Source organism: Quercus robur, chromosome 2 (assembly GCF_932294415.1).
Source record: "Quercus robur chromosome 2, dhQueRobu3.1, whole genome shotgun sequence".
NCBI classification, from domain to species: domain Eukaryota; kingdom Viridiplantae; phylum Streptophyta; class Magnoliopsida; order Fagales; family Fagaceae; genus Quercus; species Quercus robur.
The window spans coordinates 49,016,541-49,039,994 of NC_065535.1; the positions used below are offsets into that span (position 1 = coordinate 49,016,541).

Below are 23,454 nucleotides of genomic sequence, written 5' to 3' on the forward strand. Positions count from 1 at the left end.
CTGCACAATAAAAAGAAAAGATCTTACAAAGAGCACCTGTGTTGTGTCGGCCAAGTACCCTCCGAAGGTCAAGTTAGAATCTTTTCACAACTCTAGAGTGCCAGAACTGAGATCAGTTATGCGTACCTTTTTTCTGAGGGTCTTTGGGTTTTTATAGTAATGTAGAGCCAAACTCATTTGCTTGCGTAACAAATCTTTTCCCAATAGAGAAGATCTCTATTAATGTACGTATATTCCAGAATCCTCCTCATGTTGGAATTCTATTCATATTGGGACTCTATGGACTAAGGTTAGTCGTAAGACACAAGTCGTTTCCGTTTAGGGTTTCTTGGTGACCACATAACAACCAGTTGAATACCACATGGCCTTTTGATCCATCCACCTTGTGTCCATAGACATCGGACCCGTTCACTATTAGCCCATCTTATTTAGCACTGTCAAGCCCATTTTCACTGAGGGCAAATGACTAGGTTGTTGGAGAACTTGGAGATAATTGGAAATGGTTCTAAAATTCTAATCCTATTCTTAAAGTGTCTAGTTTCAGCACGTAATGGCAATAGAAACAATACATCATCTTCTATCTAGTTCAACTGCTCAGTTAAATTTAGGGGGGAAAAAACATCTGGACCATGAATCAAACTAACAATCCCAAAATGTTTAATGCTTTGTCCAAATATTGTAGTAACAATTTTCAAAGCAGCGAGAGTGATTGAAACTTCCATGGATTTGACTTACTTCCAGTACTTTTTAACTAGAATCTCTTTTGTTTTAACGAAAAACTATCACATCATTCACTAACTAAAAAAAAGTGGAGATTAAGGCCCTGTTTGGTACGCAAATTCAAACACATATTTTCAGTTTTTAAACAACATTACACGTATTTCCACACTTTTTCACCCACACGTATTTCCAAAAAAATTGAAAACTATTATTTAAACACACGTACCAAACGAGCCCTAAAATCCACTACCATCTATTATTGTACATTTAAAACAAAAATGATAGGTCCAGTTAAAAAGATATTAAAAGTAAACCAAACCTAACTTCTCCAATATAGGTTTTTAAAAAGGGTACATAAGTAAGTATAAATTTAATGGGAGGGCAAAGAAGCATTATCAAACAGAGAGCGGCAAACAGATAAAACATCATGCATGCATATCATTCATTTTCAAATCATATCCATTTGGTACTACATAGTCGAATTTCAACAATTCATGTGGAAAAAGAAAATGACATTTGAAGCCAAAGGTTCAGCTACCAATCACAGGATGTAACGACGAGCAACAAAATAGTCCTTGTGTTGTCTACACAGACACACATCCATATCCAAAACACAGAGAGAAAGAGATGAATGGTAATTGCTGTAACTAACTTGAATTGAAAGTTGCGTACTACTGCTACTACTACAACCACTTTGACAAAAATCATCATTACAAACTCTCAGAATTTGGATGTTTGGTTAGATAGGTTGATGTAACCGCAACCATATGCGTATAAATAATACATGCATATATGCACATTGCACCATCCCAAAATTCAATTTGATTTCTACCAGCAGCTGTACACACAACCTTTTTTTTTTTTTTTTTCTTCTTCAACAATAAAACCACGGTACCAACATTCCCATCATACAAGCTAACACTAACTAACTAATATGCATATTCTTCTTCTTCTTCAATAGTGTCTTTTATTTTTTATTTTTTTTATTTTTTTTCATTTTTTCAATTGTTGTCTTATTTTGTCCCTTTCTTTACTACTACAATATGAAAAGATGAAAAATATGTACAACCCCCAAACAGCGTAGTGCAGCTTCAAGCATCATTATCATGATGATGTGTTATATGAGTAGGTGGTGGTATATAGTTGGAAAATGTTATGGTATCTATCAACGTGGAGGTGGGGCGAACAAGAAGGACCTCACTTGGTCGGTGAGAGTGTGGCGGAAGTGGCACCTGTGGCCGTAGGGACAGGTGTCGCCAGCAAGGAAACATCTAATTAAGCAATGCGTGCCGGTCTCTTGCCACTTGTTGCACAGCTCTGTCTTCATCATCCCTTGATTGTATACCTCCAACTCCACTGCCTCTTTATCCTCCTCTCCCTTCCCTGCCATGTACACCCTTTGCTGCTGCTGCTGCTGCACAGCCACACAAATTATCAACAAATATAATTAAACACAATACAATACTAAACTACAACACTCTCGGAATCCAAGTTTTAATTTGTCCAAATTCCAATTTAATTTCATCAATAAATAATAATAATAATAATGCTACAATTTAATCATGTAAATTAAGAAAAAGAAAACTGTACTTGTGACTTCAAGTCCAACTATAAATCATCATATCGAATTGTTTTTAAGGATATGTATAAAACTATATGTGTACCCAAAAAATTGTAACAAACTATAAGTTCAACCCAAAAAAATAATAATCTTACATTAATTAATCCTATATATATTAAAAAATTGTAACAAACTACATTGGTGTATAGTTTCAATTTTTCGTTTTTATACCTAATTATATCAATTTTGTCATGGACTATCAATAATTAGATCAATTTTAGCACTCAATTTTTAAAACTAATTAATTCAATTTAATGGATAAAATTGCTGAATAATATTAAAAATATAAAGGAAAAAAAGGGTCTCGATCTCAAAAATGATTTTGGAGAGGCCATATATTAGATGTCAATTCAAGTCAATTTAGTCTGTAATCAAAACTCCACGTGATAAATGAACAGTAATTTTTTGTTGAAAAAATTTAGAAAAAAAAAAATCAAAATTGACATAAAGTATGAATCTAATTTAACAAATTAAAAAATATAAGTAAGAGGACAAAATAAATTCTAGCATTTCAAATTAACTTTTTATAATGGAAAAAAGGAGCTCTGGCAGTTACAAATTAACAACTTTTGAAGAATGAGGAAGAACTCACCGATGCAGAGCCGAGTTGGCTTGGCGGGGCACGTGATTGAGTCGAGTAGCGACTCGAAGTCGGACTAGTATTAGCAACAGGAGGAGAAGGAGGAAGGAGGTTCTCCTTGGTGAAACTAGTGGACCGGACCGAGATGCTCTTGGGGAGCGAGAACTGGTTATCGAACAGGTTGGTACGGTAGCATTCACCAAGCAATAAAGAAAAAAAAATGGGAGTAAAGAAAGTTAACTGCATTCGGTTTAGAACCAAATTGGGAGCCCACTGTTTCACTACAAGCAAAGCACCATCAACGGACCAAGGTCTCTCACGGAGGATATATTCCTAGTCTGTTGGATATTCAAAGTGGATGGTATAGTAACTCTCTTGCCTCTCTGCTATTCGAATGCTACCTCTAAGCCTCCAGGCAGAGTTTAGAATGGACTGCATTCTTCTTATGGAGAAACGTCTTCTGTCAAGAAGATATCCCACCAAGCAATGCCTCCATAACACTCTATTCCTTTCTAGAGAAACACTATCTAGTTGAATAATAGGTCCCCTGTGAAAGATGGTATTGGTAAGGATGTCATCATTATTGTGGCTTTGTGTATCACCCATATCTTCATCATCTAGCCAAGCTTCTGAATTGCTGCTATTACTCCATCCTATTTCTCTGTTGTTCTAACTTGGCTCCATGGATTTAGAGTAGAGGTGATTGGATTGGTGATGGGCAGGGGTGCAAAGTTTTTCCTTTGCTTGGTTGAGATGACTAGTGTGGAAGATAGATTTTTGGGGTGGTATATGGGGTGAGTTGTGTGTAAGGGGTTCAAAAGTTTTATCTAAATATTTGTAAGCCAAAGTATGCTATTTTTCAAGATATTCAGAGATGGGTGAAGTTTTGAAAAATTTTGTAGGGTAAAGATCATCTATATAAGTGGGGTGGTGGAATGATTTCTTTCGAAATTTCATTGGTTGATTTAACGATAGGGTAGTAGAGTTTGCTTGAACATAGGGTAAGAGTTAAACAGCTGGGTTGAGGAGCTGGGATGATCGTGGTAATGCATGTGTGGAGGAGGAGACACTATACCCACTCTGATTAGCTATAAAAATGGATGTTTAAGTTCCCCAAATATAGCTGTCTTTGGGTTTTGGGAGTTTAGAGAGTAATAATTAGGGGGTTAATCTCACCTGAAGTGGGCGTGGGTTTGAAAGTTGCTTGAGAAGGGAAAAAAATTAAGTGAGTAGAATCTATAAAATTGGGTTTAGATTGCAGAAGATAATCATAACCACTCTAGGCCAATAGCAAAGCACCAAAGATGATGATGAAACTTGAATACATGAGCTTACAGAAACAAAAAACATATTTTAGGGTTTGGCTTATGAAGAACTATCACTGAAAAAGGGGTTTTTAGGGTTTTTGATTGCAATAATTATCAATTGGGTGAAATCAGAAGATTATATGGAGAAACGGGTCAGGGGGGAAAGTAAACACACAGCAAAGAAAAGATTGAACGGCTAGATTAAGGGAAAAGTATAGATTAAGGATATGAATAGGAAGCATCGTGGAGATATTGGGTGGGGCATAAATATAGGCTGTGTGCTAAGGCTTTGCAAGACAGAAGGTAAGAAAAGTAGGGGGAGGTGAAAAAGGTGAGCAGAGAAATGATTGAACTGGAGATTTGGATCAGATTGAAGAAGCGTGGAAGGGATTTGGGAAGAAACAATAGAGAATCAGGGGAGAGTAAAGTGCTCCCAATCAAGAACAGAGAATCGTGGAATCAATTGACAATGATAATAGAAATCCTCACTTCGGCATTTTCTAAAACCCAATGGCATCCATCAAACCTTAGTCAACTTATATAGTTTATAAACGGATCATGGGAGAAGTAGGATTATAGATTAACCCCAGTTAAGTTAACCAATTATTGAAATTGATTAATTAGTTCAAATTACATGTAAATCTAATTAAAACACAATTAAATCACTAAATTAAGTTAAATGCACCAAAAAATAAGTTTGACACGGCGATTTGATCATAATAGAGAAAACTCTCACAAACAAAATCTCATTGAGTGAATTTCAAATTATCACTCCTAAAAAATCCACTAGCAAGAATAGAGGTGACAAGTACAAGAAATTTTAACCTATTCCAAAGTATCTACCTACAATAAAATCTACTGATCTATAAGGAAGCTCAACTTCTATCCCCCATTGGACTACTTCTTGCAGAAGATTTCTCATTTGTACGAATCTTTTAATTGTGACTAACAATACCACAATAACCTTTTGATTGTTGTAGCTTTTGCAATGTTTTTCATAAACGCTTTGATGAACTGGTAGTAGCTTGACACAAAACCCTAGGTGCACAAAACGTTGCAGCAACTACTAATATATGTGTGTGTGTCTCTTTATGTACATGATGACGGCCATAAAATATCACTTTTTATATGTTCTGGAATCCTAGCATATAAATTCCAAGATAGGCCAAGTCATTATGGGCTGAAATAGAAATTACTATTTAGTTTTCATGTAGCTTGATAAATCGAGAGATGTCGAGCCAGATATCAAGATTATTTATTCTTGATAGATCGGTAGGTATCAAGGAGGTATTGAGGACCTATACTTAGTTTTTTCTTGAGCAATCATGTGTCTTCAATATTCATACCACTTGTCAATAAATTGGATACACTTAAATTTAGAATCAATTACATAAAATGTGCGTTTGGATCTCAGATATGCCAATATACAAAAATATAACCCTTGCGGAATCACTTGGTGAGTGTATGAACGCGTTATGTTCTAGGAAGAATAACATATATAAACCATTACATGAGTAATTTCAAGGATCCAGATAACAACCTCTTTGATAATTCTTTAGTATGAGTATTTTTTTTTGCCAGTACGTACTTCATAATATTTTACTATGAACTAAATAATTCAAAATGATTAACAGTCGGGAGACAATCTTTCACCCTTTTTCCCATGACAAGCCCAAGCTCGCATAACATTAACAACAACAAATAAACAAACAAACAAAAGAAGAAAAATAGAGAACCTTTTTGCGATTAGAAAAGGACCATGATTAGTGCACATCAACAATGTCCACACTTTTTCAAGAATATTCACATTGTACACAGTATGTATGATGTGTGAATATAGTTGAGTGCACAGTAGTATTTTTCCATTAGAAATTATACTATATTTCTATTTAATTATGGTAGTGTTTGAAATGTAAACTTCGAGCGGAAAGACTGCTAAATTATCCAAACGACACTAAAAGAAATGACAAATGCAAGCTCTTAACAATATATCATCTCCATTGGTGATAGGCAATCTGAATAGGAAGGCAAGAAATTGGTATAGTGGTTGTGACTTTACAACTAGCTTCGGCGAATCCAAAGTACTTGTAATGTAAAACTTTGCTAATTTCCTATGTAGTGAGATTTGTGATACATCATAAATGAATCACAACTGGTTCATTAACAGGTACTGGCTGGCACCTGTTAACAAAATCCCTAATTGCAATAAATTAGCTTTCTTAATAAGTAAGTGTAGTAAATTAGAAGGGACTTGGGAGGGATTAATAATTTAATACTTATGTTTCATTGAGGGCAAATGACTAGGTTGTTGGAGAACTTGGAGATGATCACTACAAGAAAAATGCCTATTAGCAACCAAGAATTTTTGACGGACCCAAAATTCTAATCCTATTCTTAAAGAGTCCAGTTTCAGCACGTAATGGCAATAGAAACAATGCGTCATCTTCTCTCTAGTTCAATTGCTCAGTTAAATTAAGGGGGGGAAAAACATCTGGACCATGCATCAAACTAACAAGCCCAAAATGTTTAATGCTTTGTCCAAATATTGTAGTAACAATTTTCAAAGCAGCCAGAGTGATTGAAACTTCTACTGGTTTGGCTTTCTTCTAGTATTTTTTTAATTGTAATCTCCTTTTGTTTTAATGAAAGACTGCCACAACATTCACTAACTAAATAAAATATGGAGATTAAAATCTCCTACCATCTATCATTGTACATTTAAAATAAAAGGATATGTCCAGTTAAAAAGGAATTAAAGATGAGTCAAACCTAAATTCTACAATATAGGTTTTTGAAAAGGGTATGTAAGTAAGTATAAATTTAATGGGAGGGCAAAGAAGCACTATCAAACAGAGAGCGGTAAACAGATAAAACGTCATGCATGCATATCATTCCTTTTCGAATCATATCCATTTGGTACTAAATAGTCGGATTTCAACAATTCATGTGGAAAAAGAAAATGACATTTGAAGCCAAAGGTTCAGCTACCAATCACAGGATGTGACGACGAGCAACAAAACAGTCCTTGTGTTGTCTACACAGACACACATCCATATCCAAAACATAGAGAGAAAGAGATGAATTGTAATTGCTGTAACTAACTTGAATTGAAAGTTGCGTACTACTGCTACTACTACAACCACTTTGACAAAAATCATCATTACAAACTCTCAGAATTTGGATGTTTGGTTAGTTAGGTTGATGTAACCGCAACTATATGCGTATACAATAATACATGCATATATATGCACATTGCACCATCCCAAAATTCAAGTTGATTTCTACCAGCAACTATACACACAACCCCTTTTTTTTTTCTTCTTCAACAATAAAACCACGGTACCAACATTCCCATCATACAAGCTAACACTAACTAACTAATATACATATTCTTCTTCTTCTTCAATAGTGTCTTTTATTCCTTCTTTTTTTTTTTTTTTTTTTTCAATTGTGGTCTTATTTTGTCCTTTTATTTACTACTACAATATGAAAAGATGAAAAATATGTACAATCCCAAAACAGCGTAGTGCAGGTTCAAGCATCATTATCATGATGATGTGTTATATAAGTAGGTAGTAGTATATAGTTGGAAAATGTTATAGTATCTATCAACGTGGAGGTGGGGCGAGCAAGAAGGACTTCTCTTGGTCGGTGAGAGTGTGGCGGAAGTGGCACCTGTGGCCGTAGGGACAGGTGTCGCCGGCAAGGACCATCCTGCAAAGCTCGGTCTTGTAGCGTGGGTGCCTGATGACAGGACGTAGTTCAGTGATGCCGTGAGCGAACTGGCAGTGGTCACCGTATGGACACGTGCCGGTCTCTTGCCACTTGTTGCACAGCTCTGTCTTCATCATCCCTTGATTGTATACCTCCAACTCCACTGCCTCTTTATCCTCCTCTCCCTTCCCTGCCATGTACACCCTTTGCTGCTGCTGCTGCTGCTGCACACCCACACAAATTATCAACAAATATAATTAAAAACAATACAATACTAAACTACAACACTCTCGGAATCCAAGTTTTGTCCAAATTCCAATTTAATTTCATCAATAAATAATAATAATGCTACAATTTAATCATGTAAATTAAGAAAAAGAAAACTGTACTTGTAACTTCAAGTCCAACTATAAATCATCAGATCGAATTGTTTTTAAGGATATGTATAAAACTATATGTGTACCCAAAAAATTGTAACAAACTATAAGTTCAACCCAAAAAAATAATAATCTTACATTAATTAATCCTATATATTAAAAAATTGTAACAAACTACATTGGTGTATGGTTTCAATTTTTCGTTTTTATACCTAATTATATCAATTTTGTCATGGACTATCAATAATTAGATCAATTTTAGCACTCAATTTTTAAAACTAATTAATTCAATTTAATGGATAAAATTGCTGATTAATATTAAAAATATAAAGGAAAAAAATGGTCTCGATCTCAAAAATGATTTTGGAGAGGCCATATTTTAGATGTCAATTGAAGTCAATTTAGTCTGTAATCAAACCTCCACGTGATAAATGAAAAGTAATTTTTTGTTGAAAAAATTTAGAAAAAAAAACAAATTAAAATTGACATAAGGTATGAATCTAATTTGACAAATTAAAAAATATAAGTAAGAGGACAAAATAAATTCTAGCATTTCAAATTAACTTTTTATAATGGAAAAAAAGGAGCTCTAGCAGTTACAAATTAACAACTTTTGAAGTATGAGGAAGAACTCACCGATGCAGAGCCGAGTTGACTCGGCGGGGCACGTGACCGAGTCGAGGAGCGACTCAGAGTCGGACCAGTATTAGCAACAGGAGGAGGAGGAGGAGGAGGGAGGTTCGCCTTGGTGAAACCAGTGGACCGGACCGAGATGCTCTTGGGGAGCGAGAACCGGTTATCGAACAGGTTGGTACGGTTTTCGGAGTGTTCTTCGTCTTCGGTGGAGAGGCGGCGAAGGTCTTGGAGGAAAGAGCGGTTTGGATACGAAGAAGAGAGGAGGAGATTGTGGAATGAGGCTTGGGATGAGAGAAGCTTGAGAAGCTCGGCGTTAGCGAGGCGGAGCTCAGCGTTCTCGTGGCGGAGAGACTCGGCCTCAGAGAGAAGATCGATGAGGCGAGCTCGGCAGAGATCGTAGTGGTCGTTGAGTTCTTGGTACTGGAGGATCAATCGAGCTTGGTTGAGGCGGTTCTGAGTGGACGAAACGGCGTCGTCGATGGAGGAGGAACACGTGGAAGGGCTGCTCATGAGGGAGATCGAGGTGGTGGTCGGCAATGGTGATTTTGGCGGGAAAATGGAGTGGTAGAGGGAAGCGAAGTCGGTGCCGAAGTTTTGGTTTTCGAGGTGAAGAGTAGTTTTGACAGTTTCTTCACGCGGTGGAGTTGATGCCGCGGTGGTGGTTGATGGAGGAGACGCGTCGTTCTCCATTTGTGTCTGAAATTTTCCCGAGAAACAAACAGGAAAAAGAAAATCTTAGAAACAAGTTCTAAGTTACAGAATCTTCTAGAACGAATGAAACAGGTTCAAATTAAATTAAGAAAATATAATGATGAGAAATTTGAGTGTGAAAGTAATTAAAATTAAATAAACAGAAAATAAAGAGCAAATGAACAATCCAGAATCGATATCAGAAATGGAATTCTCAAAAGATTAGAGAATAGAAACCGACCTGATGAGCCTCAGAACAGAAGAAATGAATTAAGCGTGAGACTGAGACTGAGACTGAAAGCGAAGCAAAGGAAATCAAGAAAAAAGGAATTTATAAGGACTAGTTGGGCGGGAAGGGTGAGGCTGCAAGAGCAAGAGCAAGAGCAGGGAAATTGTATAATTAGAATAAATTAAGTCACTATTTATTTTTCCTAATTTTAATTTATCGGACACGTGGAATTAATTTATTGGTTTAGGAAAGAAGGGGAAGCTGGTGCGACATAGACCTGATTATCTCTCAGTAGAATGGGGTTCCCTCCCTCCACTGAGACCAGAGCCAAACCGTTACAGAACAGAAGCCCCAACAGAAAATTAGTAGAGAGAGAGAGAGACTCAAATCTCAAAGAATGGGTCATGTGAGTGAGGCTTAAGTTAGAGAGAAATATATATATATATATATATATATATATGAGTTTCGGTTAGAGTTTGGTGGGAAGGAATATTGTTGGCGTGGCATGGAAGTATTTTGAGGTGGTGGTGGTGGTAGTTATCTTACATGGAGGTTTCATTTTCATTGTCATGAAGGTGGACTAAGATGTGCTTTTTTACAAGTAATAATGAAAGTATGGTTGATATATATAAATATATGTACAACAATTATTATTATTATTTTAGAACTATGGTTTTGCTTCTTTATTACAGCTTTAACTAACACTCTATGCCCCTCTTTTTTTGGTATCACCATCTCAATCAAGTTCTATTTGGTAATGTCTTCATTGTTATTGAACCAACAACCGCTTTGTCAAAGAAAACAACATTTTATTTTATTTTGTTCAGTTCGTCTTAGGCTAACTGCAATTGCTGGTACTCATCATAAATTAAAATGGCCAGTTCGGTCCAGTCCCGTACCCTTTTCTAACCTAGAAAAAGAGAGGGATTATTATTTGGAAATTTGTATGAAAATCAAGGAACCAAATATAGTTGCACTATGTAGTCTTTGAAATTGTTTCTTTAAAATTTGAATGACAGGCTTTAGAACTATAGACCACAAGTCTTATAACTTAATTCGTTAATATTTTCTTAAGTGTAAGTTTGGATCCACGTCTGAGTTTTACTTTTGCGTTTTGCGTTTTGCTTTTTTTGTTTTTTTTTTCTACACGCATTTCAGGGGACAAGCGCAACAATAGAGTACTGTTCAGTACTGTTTGGCCCTGTTTTTTTTACTTTTCTGTCAATCAGTGGGTCCGTGCACTGTTTATGGACCCACAAATTTCATTTTTTATCAATTTTTTCATTAAAAATGGGTCCCACAGTACTATTCACATATTTAAAAATTATTTTGCTACATTGTTTTCAGTTTTCAATTTTCAATTTCAGTAAAATAAGTTCTATCCAAATACACTCTAAGTTTCTAACATGGACATCTAATAGGTCCTTTCACCTTCCTTACCTGTCAAATTTTTAAAAACGTTTTATATCCATGGACTAAAACTCTCTTTTATCATTCTGGGGTACGGTGTCCAATTGCAAATGAATTATATGGGCTTGCAAATGGCCCACGAGCCTACTAGCACTTTAAATCTCTCCACAGAAATGTGTTTAGTCCTGCACAGGGTATTAAATGGAGATTAGGGAGGAGCCCATGAATTGAGTCGGTAAATAAAGTTGTAAGTAATTAAGGTACCATGCATGAAATGAGTTCAAGTTACACCTAGTGTAACTCTTATAAAATTATACATTTTTTATACCATAGATTTGTAAATGATCTAATGGCTAAAAAAATATCATTAAATGCTATTACTTTCCATCTCATTCATAATTAATACTAACATTTTCTCTCTCTCCTTATTTATTGATTTTTGCTTGATTAAAGGGCATACTGCCATTTTTAACAACTTGCATTTCTATACTTGAAAATATATATATATATATATATATATATATATATATATATATACAAGAAAAATATCTGAGATAGATAATCAGTGAGGAATAGAATGGTCAAGTAACTTCAGCTAAGTGCTTGAAAATAGTAGTTCATTTTTTATTTGATCGATTAAGAAGAACAAGTTTATTTTCAAATGGTAGTTCATATATATATATATATATATATATATATATATATATATATATATTTTACCTATATGTTAAATGTCTATTACGAACTCAGTAACACATGGAACAAAACAATTATGAATAAATAAAAAATAAAAAAAAGAGAAGAAGAAGAAGAAGAAGAGAACATGATAGAGACGAAGAAGGCAGAGATTTGCATAAAGGCTGTACGCTTGTGAACTGTGAAGACACTTTTTTTGTTTTTTTGATAACCATTGAGAAGATACCTATAATTTAATTACATTTGGGCTTCTAATCAACAATCAATTTTCTAGTGTACATCAACTCCAAATATGGAGGAAATACTTTTTTGGGTTCCATTGACATTGATATGAGATGGGTTCAAGTTACACCTGATGTAACTTTACAAGAGGTACACATTTTTTGGACCATTGATTACTATTAGATTTACGAGTCAAAAAACACTCATAGTAATGTCATTATTACTTTCTAAAAATTAGTGATTTAGGTATTAACTCTTCTTATTAAAGAGAGAGAGAGAGAGAGAGAGAGAGAAAGAAACTATAGCATTAACTCTCCACTAACCTCCACGTCATCATATTCTTCCTCTCATCCTCACTCACATCTTTCTTCTTGCACGATGTACTTTTAGGCCATCACCATTGATTTCTAGGGAGTAATATATTACTCACTTGGTCTTTTCTTCCCAACAAAAATCAAAGAACCTTTTTTTCTTTATAATCTGGAAAATAAAGAACTTATCCCATTACGTACCTAAAATCTCATAATTGGTATGATCTATAAGATCAAAGACTGAAGATTTGTAACTAAGGCTACGTTTGGTTCTATGTAAATCGAATTCTGAGTGTAAAATAAATGCAGGGAAAGTGAATTCCCATAAGGAAAATGAAATCCAGATGTGTGGTTCTGCAATGGAAAATAGTCCAGAAAACAATTTTCGATGTTTTGTAACATTCTGAAAATGCTATTTTCCTACAAATTTTTCACATTTTCTCAATCATTTTCTCAGCTCTCAAACAATTTTCGTGTGAGGATTGTTTGTGAGTGTGATCTTGCCGATACTGGGGTGCGACGAGAACGGTGAGATCTGGGGTTGTGGGCGGTGGTGCGATCTAGGGTTGTGGGCGGTGGTGCGATCTGGGGTTGGGGGCAGTGGTGCGATCTGGGGTTGTTTCTAGTGCGATCTTTTCTTGCTGTTTCTCTCTCTTTCTCTCTCTTCTATTTTCCTGGGGTGGAAATCATTTGAAGGTAAAATAAAACCTTAAATGGTTTTACGGGTGAAAGGCCTCATTTTACAGTCAACATGTAAAATGATTTCCGTTTGACCCAATTTTCTATAGGTACCAAACACATAAGCTGGTATAAAATGATTTCCTAAAATCCTTTTTAGGCGAAACAAACATAGCCTAAGAAACATGGATTGAAAGAGAAGAAATTAGGAGGACAAGTTTTGAACTATTAAGGGAGACTAGGGTGAGAGAGAGTGGGAGGTATGAGTGCTTAAATAGAATGAGGGTTAAAGCTGTTGAAATGGGCTTGGGATAGGGGAATAATTACAAAAGTGCACCTTGACTTCCTTTAGAATGATGCTTGAACATGAACAGTTGAAAGGGAAACAGGGACAAATACTTGAAAAAAGGCTCTGATTTTGTCGATTTATTCACTAAAATGCTCTTCTGATTGACTGACTGGGCATAGTTTGAGTAATAATAATGATGACTTAAAAGTACATAGTGCAAGAAGAAAGATGTGAGAGAGGATGAGAGGAAGAAGATGATGATGTGGAGGATAGTGGAGAGTTAAAGCTATAGTGTTTTTTTTTTTTTTCCTTTCTTTTAATAAGAAGAGTTAATGCCTAAATCACTAATTTTTAGGAAATAATAATGACATTACTATGAGTGGTTTTTGACCCTTAGATCTAATAGTAATCAATGGTCCCAAAAATGTGTAACTCTTGTAAAGTTACACCAGGTATAACTTAAACCCATCTATAGATATATATAGATAGATATATATGAGATGGGTTCAAGTTACACCTAGTGTAACTCTTGTAAAGTTACACCTAGTGTAACTCTTGTAAAGTTACACCTTTTTTACACCGTAGATTTCTAAAAGATTTAACGGTTAAAAAAATATCATTAAATACTATTACTTTCCACCTCATTCCTAATTAATACCAGCAACTTTTTCTCTCTCCTTATTTAATGTTTTATTATTTTTCACTTGATTAAAAGCACACGCTATTTTTAACAACCTAGAAACCAAACTAATCTACTTCAGAGCTAATGCACAACAGCCAAAGCTTTTTGTTGGGATGATTCTTATTCTTATTTTTTATTTTTGCCAAAGAACTGGCTCTCTATGGTCTTATTGTTGGCATCATCCTTTCTTCCTGAGCTGGTCAGTCTAGAGCTGACTGAAACTAAGAGAGCACATTCTTTTGTGTGGTTGTAGTTGTGGTTGTATGGTTTATAGCTATTAATTTGAAAGTGTTTTTTTACTAGAGATCCTTGTGGCTGTGGGTGAGTGTAATTGTTCTACCAATATATGTTTTAGGAAGTTGCCTCGCTATGGTGATAGGATATAGAATTAAATATTAGTTTCTACTCTTAAATTTTAATGAAGTCTTTTCTCATCTTTGTGATTCAGAATTGTGATGATTTAAATTTAAAGTTAAAGTTGTGTAGAATTATTGTATGAGTAATGTTACAGACACAAACTATTTTACAACATTTTTACAAACTGCTAATGTAGCGAATTCTTACTAGTTCTAATATAGCTTCATCACTAATATCACATTTTCACTTACAATAACTATTTGGAAAATGCTAAAGCCATATCAGCAATTTGTAAAAATGTTGTAAAATAGTTTGTGTCTGTAGCATTACTCTTTCTGTATTATCATTTTTTGAAGGATTTGTCCTCGTGCCTTTGTTATTTTTATACAAAAAAAAAACCATGGCCAAATCAAGTGTGTTGGGTGGAGAGAGTTTAATGACTCATTTAAAAAGTGGGTTGCTGAAAATGGCAAGTGACCTTTAATCAAGTGAAAAACAATAAATAAGGAGAGAGACAAAAGTGAAAAGCAATAACATTTAATGGTGTTTTTTTTTAACCATTAGATCTTTTAGAAATCTACGGTGTAAAAAATGTGTAATTTTACAAGAGTTACACCAGGTGTAACTTTACAAGAGTTACACCAAGTGTAACTTGAACCCATCTCTCTCTCTCTCTCTCTCTCTCTCTCTCTCTCTCTCTCTCTCTCTCTCTCTCTCTCTCTCTCTCTCTATATATATATATATATATATATATACTCATTTGAAAAGTGGGTTGCTGAAAATGGCAAGTGCCCTTTAATCAAGTGAAAAACAATAAATAAGGAGAGAGACAAAAGTGAAAAACAATAACATTTAATGGTGTTTTTTTTAACCATTAGATCTTTTAGAAATCTGCGGTGTAAAAACTGTGTAATTTTACAAGACTTACACCAGGTGTAACTTTACAAGAGTTACACCAGTTGTAACTTTACAAGAGTTACACCAGGTGTAACTTGAACCCATCTCTCTCTCTCTCTCTCTCTCTCTCTCTCTCTCTACATATATATATAAATATATATATATATATATATAAATATATATATATATATATATATATATATATTTATATCGGTTTCGTTAACAGGTGCCAGCCAGCACCTGTTAATGAACCAACCCCTCGATCCCACCTGCATAGGAAATGGGCTAAAAATTAGGTTATGTTTGGTACCAGTTTTTGTTTTCTATTTTCAAAAACTTGTTTTTGGGAATATAAAGAAAAAAGAATTTTCTTGTATTTTTGAAATCAAAAACATGTTTGGTTAGTTGAAATTAAAAAGATAATTTTTTGAAAGAAAAAATAGAAAATACTAAAATATGTTGTTACTAAAATTTGAACTCTAATGTTAACTCATTAAATGAGACAAATTCATTAAATTAAATGCATGTTTTCATTAACTTTTGAAAATTAGAAACTGAAAACTGCATTTTGCATGTTTTCAGTTTCCTTCACATATGGAGTTTTGAAAACAGCTTTTTTCTGTCTATTTTGGGTTGCAAACAAGTTTTTTGTTTCAAAAATAGAAAATTATTTTTGAAAATAGAAAATAAAGAGAATAAAAAGTCACCAAACATACCCTTACTTTTCATCTTTGGTTTGTGTAAAACGTGTATCTTGGTTTCTTCAGTAATTATAGGACAAAAATGCCCCTTTAACACATTTCCCTCCATTTCACTTTTTATTTCCCTCCCAATTTCACTTTATCAATATTTTACTCTTCATCTTCTTTCACTTTACCAATATCAAACTCACTTTCATTCACTTTACCATTATCAAACCCACTTCAAAAAAAAAAAAAAAAAAAAAAAAAAAAAAAGATGAGAAAAGTTCAAATGTTCAATGAAGGATTAAGCAATTATTTTGCAAGGTACAATAATTTTATTTTATTAAATTCATATTTATTTTTAAATGTATTTGAATATGAGGTTAATCTTTTTTATTTGTATAATTTTTTTTTTCATTTATCCTAAAATATGATGTGGATTGTTTTAATCTTGTTTTAATGTAGCACCAAGTTAAGACTCATCAAGTTGGATGAGAATTTAGTTATAAGTGAGACTCATCAAGTTGTTGAAAGGAATTGTTTTAACTTAAATGAATTACTTCAAGAATGAACTATTATTTTATTTTATTTGTATCATTTTATTTTTCGTTTATCCTAAAATATGATATTGAATATTGATTGTTTTAATCTTGTTTTAATGTAGTACAAATGGATGACAATTTAGTTGCAAGTGAGACTTATCAACTTGGTCCATTGAATTACTTTGACTTAAATGAACTACCTCAATAAGGTACTATTATTTTTTATTTTATTTGTAATCCATATTTCATTTAACGTATAATATGATATTGATTTTTTTTTTTTAATTCTTGTTTTAATATAGCACAAATTGATGATGATTTAATTGCAAGTGAGATTCATGGAAGTGTTTCAAGGAATTGTGTTGAGTTAAATAAGTTTTTGGATGATGGAAAAAATAATAACACATGTGGAGGGGAAATAGTTGATTGGAATGAATGTCCAATAGATGAGATGGGCTTATTGAGGAATATGAGGATATACATTCAATCGAATTGAGCCTTTTGTTGGTCAATGTTTTTTTAGTGAAGAAGAAGCTTTCATTTTCTATAAAAATTATGCAAATTGAAATGGTTTTACAATTTGAAAATGTCATTCGGAGAAAAAAATGGAGAAATAGGAAGACATAATTTCTTTTGTCATCGGGAAGGTAGGCAACCACTAAAAATGGTGGATCCATCTAAGGAGAAATGAAATAGAATGTCTTTAAAATGTGGATGCAAAGCTCGTCTAACTATTGTATTGCGAAAGTCAATAGACATTTTTCCGAAAGAATGGCATGTCACTATTTTTTGTTGTAGATCACAATCATGAATGGTTGTCCCCTTCAAGTGTACAATTTCTTCCGACCAATCGAGTTATCACTGAAGATGATAAAAATTTCATTCTCTTATACAAAGAAGATGGAATTTCAATTAGGTAAATTATACATGTTATGGAACTTAAGAAAAATGTGAAACATGGACATCTTCCATTTTTTCAATGGGACTTTCGTAATCTTTATGTGAAAATGAGAAAGATGCATGCTGTGAATGATGCTATGGATCTCTTACAATTTGGTAAAGTTGCTAAAGAAAGGAATTTTAAGTTTCAATATGCATTCACAACTGATGAAGAGAAAAGGTTAGAGCATATTTTTTGGTCGCACCCTCTTAGTTTTGTACCAAAAATATGGAGATGTGGTTGTCTTTTATACTACTTACAAGGTAAATGCTTATGATATGTCTTTTGGTATTTTTGTTGATGTCAGTAATCATGGAAAGACTATTCTCTTTGATTGTGCACTTCTTCGAAATAAAACAACTAGCACTTTTTGATGGCTAATAAAGGTACTCTATTTATCTTATAACTTTGTACAATCATTTTGCCATTTTATTTAATTAATTAGTGGAATAATATTAATACATATCATTTGAAATGTTTACATGTTCTAATACAAATTTTTTTATTAGCAGAATTTTGCATGTTTAATGAAGAAACAACCCAAGACAATTTTGACAGATCAAGATCCATGGATTACGAAGGCAATATCAAAAAAATTACTACTCACAAAACATGCCTTTTGTATATGGCATATTACCGCTAAGTTTAGTGGTTGGTTTACATTTATTCTTCGTAATCTATATTCAAATTGGTGCATAAAGTTCTACAAGTTAGACTCATGTGAAGAATTTAAGGGTCAATGGACTCAAGTTATGGAAAAGTATGACATACTTACTAACAAGCATGTAATTGGTTTATATCAAATCAAGTACTTCTGGGTACCATGTTACCTTCGTGGAAATATTTTTGGTGGAATGATAACAACCGGAAGATCGGAAAGTATAAATGCCTTTATTAAACGGTTTGTTAGTTCTCACATAAACTTGATTCAACTTATTAAACAAGTCAATACTTAGCATTGATTTCTTTTGTTGTATAATTTGTTTTATTTTTTTATTTGTTAATATTTGTAGTCTATATATGTCATATAAAAGTTTTTAATTGATTTTGTTATCTATAATCTTAGGTTGATCTTGCCATTAAAGATATTGAACAAACACAATCACATGATACAATATTAGAGATATTTAGAGGTTCTTCTTTAAGAACATTGTCACCATAAGAAAACCAAGTACACAATGTTTTGACACCTTATGCTTTCAAAAATTTTCAAAAAGAGTTTGAGAGAGCAACACAATATTCAGTTTATCAAGAAAACTGTATTAAATTTGTACTACAATATTATAAAGATGAAACTAGTAAAAAACACAAGGTCTTATGGGATGGTGTGGTGACTAATTGTAGTTGCAAACATTTTGAATTTTGGAGTATACTTTGCTGTCACATTCTTAGTGTATTATTTCACAAAGATTGTTACCATATTCCACCATTGTATTTACCTTCACGTTGGTGTTGTGAAACTTCATTAAGTGAAAAAGAATTGCTAGTGTTGGATGATGAAAATTTAGTAGGCAAGGAAAATGTGATTGATGCCAATGTTAATGGTGTGATTGATGGAGATTTTTTCTAAATACTCGAAAATGTGTGAAAAACACAAGAACTATTTAGACCCCCAATAAAAAAAATACGGCTAGATTACTTTTACTCTAACTTATCTAAGTGCGAAAACAAGAGTAAATGAAGTGCAATAAACCGATACTACTCTAGTGCATAAGCATGAACAACAAGCATTAAAAGTAAAGCACAAGAGTAAGGGAAAAGAGAATGCAAACATAAGATAACATGCCGATGTGTTATCAAAGAGGAAACCGAAGAACTCGGCGAAAAACCTCTCTGTCGCCCTCTAAGCGATAATCGATCCATTAGACAATTAGTTGGGATACATGGGTTAGCAAGAGACCCTCCAAGCCTAATCTACCCAATGTACCTAAACCCTCCAAGTTCCTACTCTAACAAGGTTTCTCGGAACCGTGTCTTGTCTAGCTTTCTGGATCCCGCAATACACCCGATTACATCCGCCAAACCTCACTGGCTTCTTTTGGCAATTCTCCAAAGCTTCCCAAGTTCCAAAACACTCTCTACACTCTGAAAAGGTGTGGGTTGTGTTTGGGTACAAATCTTCTCTCAAGGTATGACAATGGGAAAGGGAAGGAGAAAAGGCTACAATGATTTCTCACTAAGGATGAGTAGCTCTCTCTCTCAAAGATGGGTGTGTGTGTTGTAGAAAACCTATCTAGGGTTTTTCTCTCTGAATGGCCTCACTTACATTTGTGGGTAATAAGGGTATATATAGTATGGGTGAAGGGTAAGAAAGTCACTCTTAAAAGTCCTCCAAGCAGAGAGTCTCACAAGTATCTCACGGGAAGGCCTTACCCACGAAATACTCGCGAAATTGACATCCTGGCACGACTCTTCAGCTTCCAGTTATGTGCTTCTCACGTGCCTTTTCGCGAGAACCCTTCTCCCGAGCTAGTCACAAAATGCACTGATCTTCAGTTAAGCTTGAGTCTTCACCAACTTAATACTAAACCCAATACAATAAAATCTCACAAAATACAAGGGACAAAATTAAAGCAATTATAACACTTTTTGTCATGGAATAAAGCCAACATAAAACATAGTTGTAAATCACAACTTTACAGTTTCATTAATTTTCCTCTGCTATCAAAGACAAAAGGTTGTCCAAAGCAAAAACAAATGAAAGGCGGAAGAGAATTAGGAAAGCAAAAGAAGACTTGTGGGCTTTGCAAGCATGTTGGTCATAACATCTCTATGTGTTCGGAGAAAGGGACTTGTACTTTCTCAAATGGTGCAAAAAAAAAAAAAAAAAGGAAAACATGCACTTCAAGTGAAATGGGATTGAATCCAATATTTTGTTTGAAATGTTAGGTAGAAGCTCTTGAACTTGTATTTTTGAATTGGGATTGAATCCAATATTTTGTTATATTTGACAATCTTATGCCATTTTTAATTGATGCTCCTCTTGGTTTTTTCCTTTTTCTTTTTTGGGTGTTATATTTTTATTTTGAGAATATTATTGCATTATACTTAAATTTTTTGGTTAGCTAAGTACTCTTATTGATTTTGACTAGTTGTGATCATGATATTTTAAATTATACTAATTATGGTTAAATATTCTTGAAAAATGAGCAGCAAAACAAAATATCTTTTCATTATACTTGCTAACATGTAGAGTAGTAGAAGTGTTAACCATATATAAATTACGAGCCATAGCCATTTTAATGTTGCCTATTATTTTAGGTTTTGTTGATAATATTTAGATAGATACAATTGTAGGTTGTAGTTGTATGGCACCAACCAACTAAATTTACTTCTCAAAGATGAAAACCAACTAAATTTAATCTCTTTTTGAATTCACTACATGTAAAAATAAGGATTAGATGAATCAGATGAAGAATTTGGATGATAATACACTACGCTTAAAAATTAAGGATTAGATAAAGAATTTGGATTATAATTAAATTAAGATTTTTATCAACTTAGAAATTATAGTAGATGGATTAGATGAAGAATTTGGATTGTAATCAAATTAAGATTTGTATCAACTTAGAAATTATAGGAGAAGAATTTGAATTGTAATCAAATTATCAATCATATGAGATATATATATATATATATATATATATATATGTCTAATATTAATATAATATTAGTCTAATGGAATTTTATAACAAACTTTTTTTTTAATAATACACAGGCGTCAAGTATATTTGATTGTTACAGAACCTATTACATGTGAGCATATAATCACTAAGCAGTACTAGTGGCGGCAAACTCTGATACAACCCGTGAATCTGACACTATTAACCCATTTATAAATAGGCCATGGGTTGATGTTAAATGGGTTCAAGTCATATTTGGGTTGACACGACTAACCCGTTTAATAAATGGGTCGTGTTCGTGTTCGACATGCGAACCTGTTTGACCTGTTTAGCTTATAAATTTATTATTTATTTTAATATTATTGCTTCATTAGTGGTTTGTTTTTATATGTTTATTACTATATTTATAGTTATAATTGTATTTTAATTTTAGACATGAGAATTGATAAAAATTATATATGATAAGTATGACCTATTAATCAAATAGATTATTAAATGGGTCATTTGTATTGACCTTTACATGGCTTGTTAATTAAACGAATTGAACATGTCAGTTCGGGTTGACCTGTTTAATAAATAGGTTGTGTTCGGGTTAAGGATTCCTGACACGTTTACTAAATAGGTTGGATTCGGGTCAACCTATATAGCCAAATACTCATGGCTCAACACGACACGAACCCAAGCCGCGAACATAAATTGCCACCCCATTGCAGTACCCCATATCACCACATTATGATCTATCACCGCATTAATTGCAATTGTTTTTAGAAGCATTAATTGCAAATTAAGACCATATGCATTGTTTTTCTGGGAAACAAACATCTCAAAGCTCAATCCATAGATGTGAGTTCCAGTTATCTCAACTTGTAAAGTCTCTGATGGTTGTATAAGAGATCTAGAGTTCAATCCTCACCTACACCAAAAACTAATTGATGTCTCGGTCTGATGATAAAGAGCTATCATCAGGAGTGAACGCCATAGGTTGAAATTCTCTCCCAAAAAAAAAAAAAAAAAAAAAAAGCTGAATCCATATATGCAAATGTTTGGTACGTTGCAACTTTAAACAAAAAGTCTAAGGTTAATATAATTTTATTTCAATTTGAATACATAATCCTTAAAGGAAACTACATGGAGACATATTAAGCACAACAAGTGTAATTCAACTATAATCAAATTAAGATTTGTATCATGTGAAACAACTTTTATTTAGTTCTTTAAGATTTTTATCCATTTAGAAATGATAGGAGAAGAAAAATTATATATATATATATATATATATATATATATATTTTCTTAAAATCTAAAATTTTAAAAAATTTATAATTTGGTGAGGCCACTTGACGCAACCATTGTGTTTAAGTGCAACTTTTATTATATATAGTATGATATAAAGTATTGTAGTTTCTTTCATAATTTTTTTTTTCGTTTTTTTTAATATCAGGCCTTTTATACTTAATTATATCTTAGCATTGGTAACACCATGAAATGTATATCTGTCATAGTCCCATCAATCATTATATTAAATTATATTTTTTTATTAAATAAAAGGTTTTTTTTTTTTTATACCCTTACCCAACACCCACCCACGTATGACCCTTTATTTTCTTTTCTTTATTTTTTTTAAATTTTTTTCCTCTTTTTTTCTCATCCACCCATTTCTTCACAAATATCCACTTTCTTCATCTCCTTTATTTGATTTCCTCAACACCTTTATCTTCTTTCTTCTTCTACATTTCTTCATTTTCCTTCACGCACACACATTTTCAAAGAACTCACTCTCTCAAATTTCTCATCCATCCTTTTACCTGCCAATTGAAAAGCATTAAGAGTTAATTTTTCTCAATTTCACCCAAGACCAACTCCTCTCTCACTCTGTAGCCCCAAAACCAAATTGGAATTGAAGTTACATGGATGCATCAGAGCTACTCCTCATCATCTTGACCCAATGGTGTTAGAAAATTCAAATATGATGTTAGAGTGAGATCAGTGATGGTTCGATGGAGGTCCTTGTCCATACCCAAATGTTGCTATAATTTTCTCTATATGCCTTTTCTATGTGTATCTTGTGGTTATAGAGTGGGGATAAATTTGGGAGTTCATAATAAGGCTGAGGGTAATTTAGAGATAAAAAACACGCTTTTTCAATTTTGGGTTCAAGGGCATTTTGGTCCAGTTGCAAAATGATTTGATTTTCTCCATCTAGACTGACACACGAGTTTCTCAAAAAAAAAAAAAGACTGACACATGCCT

At 33.4% G+C, this 23,454-nt stretch overlaps 1 protein-coding gene and 1 pseudogene across 11 annotated transcripts; one reads left to right on the forward strand and one right to left on the reverse strand.

Annotated features, from left to right (window-relative positions):
• Window positions 1-1,335: 1,335 nt before the first annotated feature.
• Window positions 1,336-10,292, reverse strand: LOC126713841 (zinc finger CCCH domain-containing protein 14-like). Of its 11 annotated transcripts, none has more exons than XM_050413721.1 (3): window positions 8,956-10,290; window positions 7,801-8,166; window positions 1,336-1,849 (listed from the first exon to the last, which is right to left on the reverse strand). In XM_050413721.1, the coding sequence occupies exons 1-2, from the start codon at window positions 9,643-9,645 to the stop codon at window positions 7,837-7,839; spliced, it is 1,020 nt and encodes a 339-aa protein (XP_050269678.1). In that variant the 5' UTR covers window positions 9,646-10,290; the 3' UTR covers window positions 1,336-1,849; window positions 7,801-7,836. The 11 variants fall into 11 exon arrangements, with proteins under 11 accessions (XP_050269678.1, XP_050269682.1, XP_050269687.1 ...); XM_050413725.1 differs by lacking the exon at window positions 1,336-1,849 and adding an exon at window positions 1,862-2,125 and having other exon boundaries at window positions 8,149-8,163; window positions 8,956-10,292; XM_050413719.1 differs by lacking the exon at window positions 1,336-1,849 and having other exon boundaries at window positions 7,293-8,166; window positions 8,956-9,651; window positions 9,887-10,290.
• Window positions 10,293-16,768: 6,476 nt separating this feature from the next.
• Window positions 16,769-19,151, forward strand: LOC126699856 (protein FAR1-RELATED SEQUENCE 11-like; annotated as a pseudogene).
• The last annotated feature ends 4,303 nt before the right edge of the window (window positions 19,152-23,454 follow it).

Excerpts from the sequence above, each read along its gene's own strand:
- LOC126713841 (XM_050413721.1), bottom strand. The coding sequence starts at position 9,645 with ATGGAGAACGACGCGTCTCCTCCATCAACCACCACCGCGGCATCAACT. Across the intron at positions 8,167-8,955 it reads GTCAACTCGGCTCTGCATCG|CAGCAGCAGCAGCAGCAAAG; the intron begins GTGAGTTCTTCC and ends GTGGGTGTGCAG.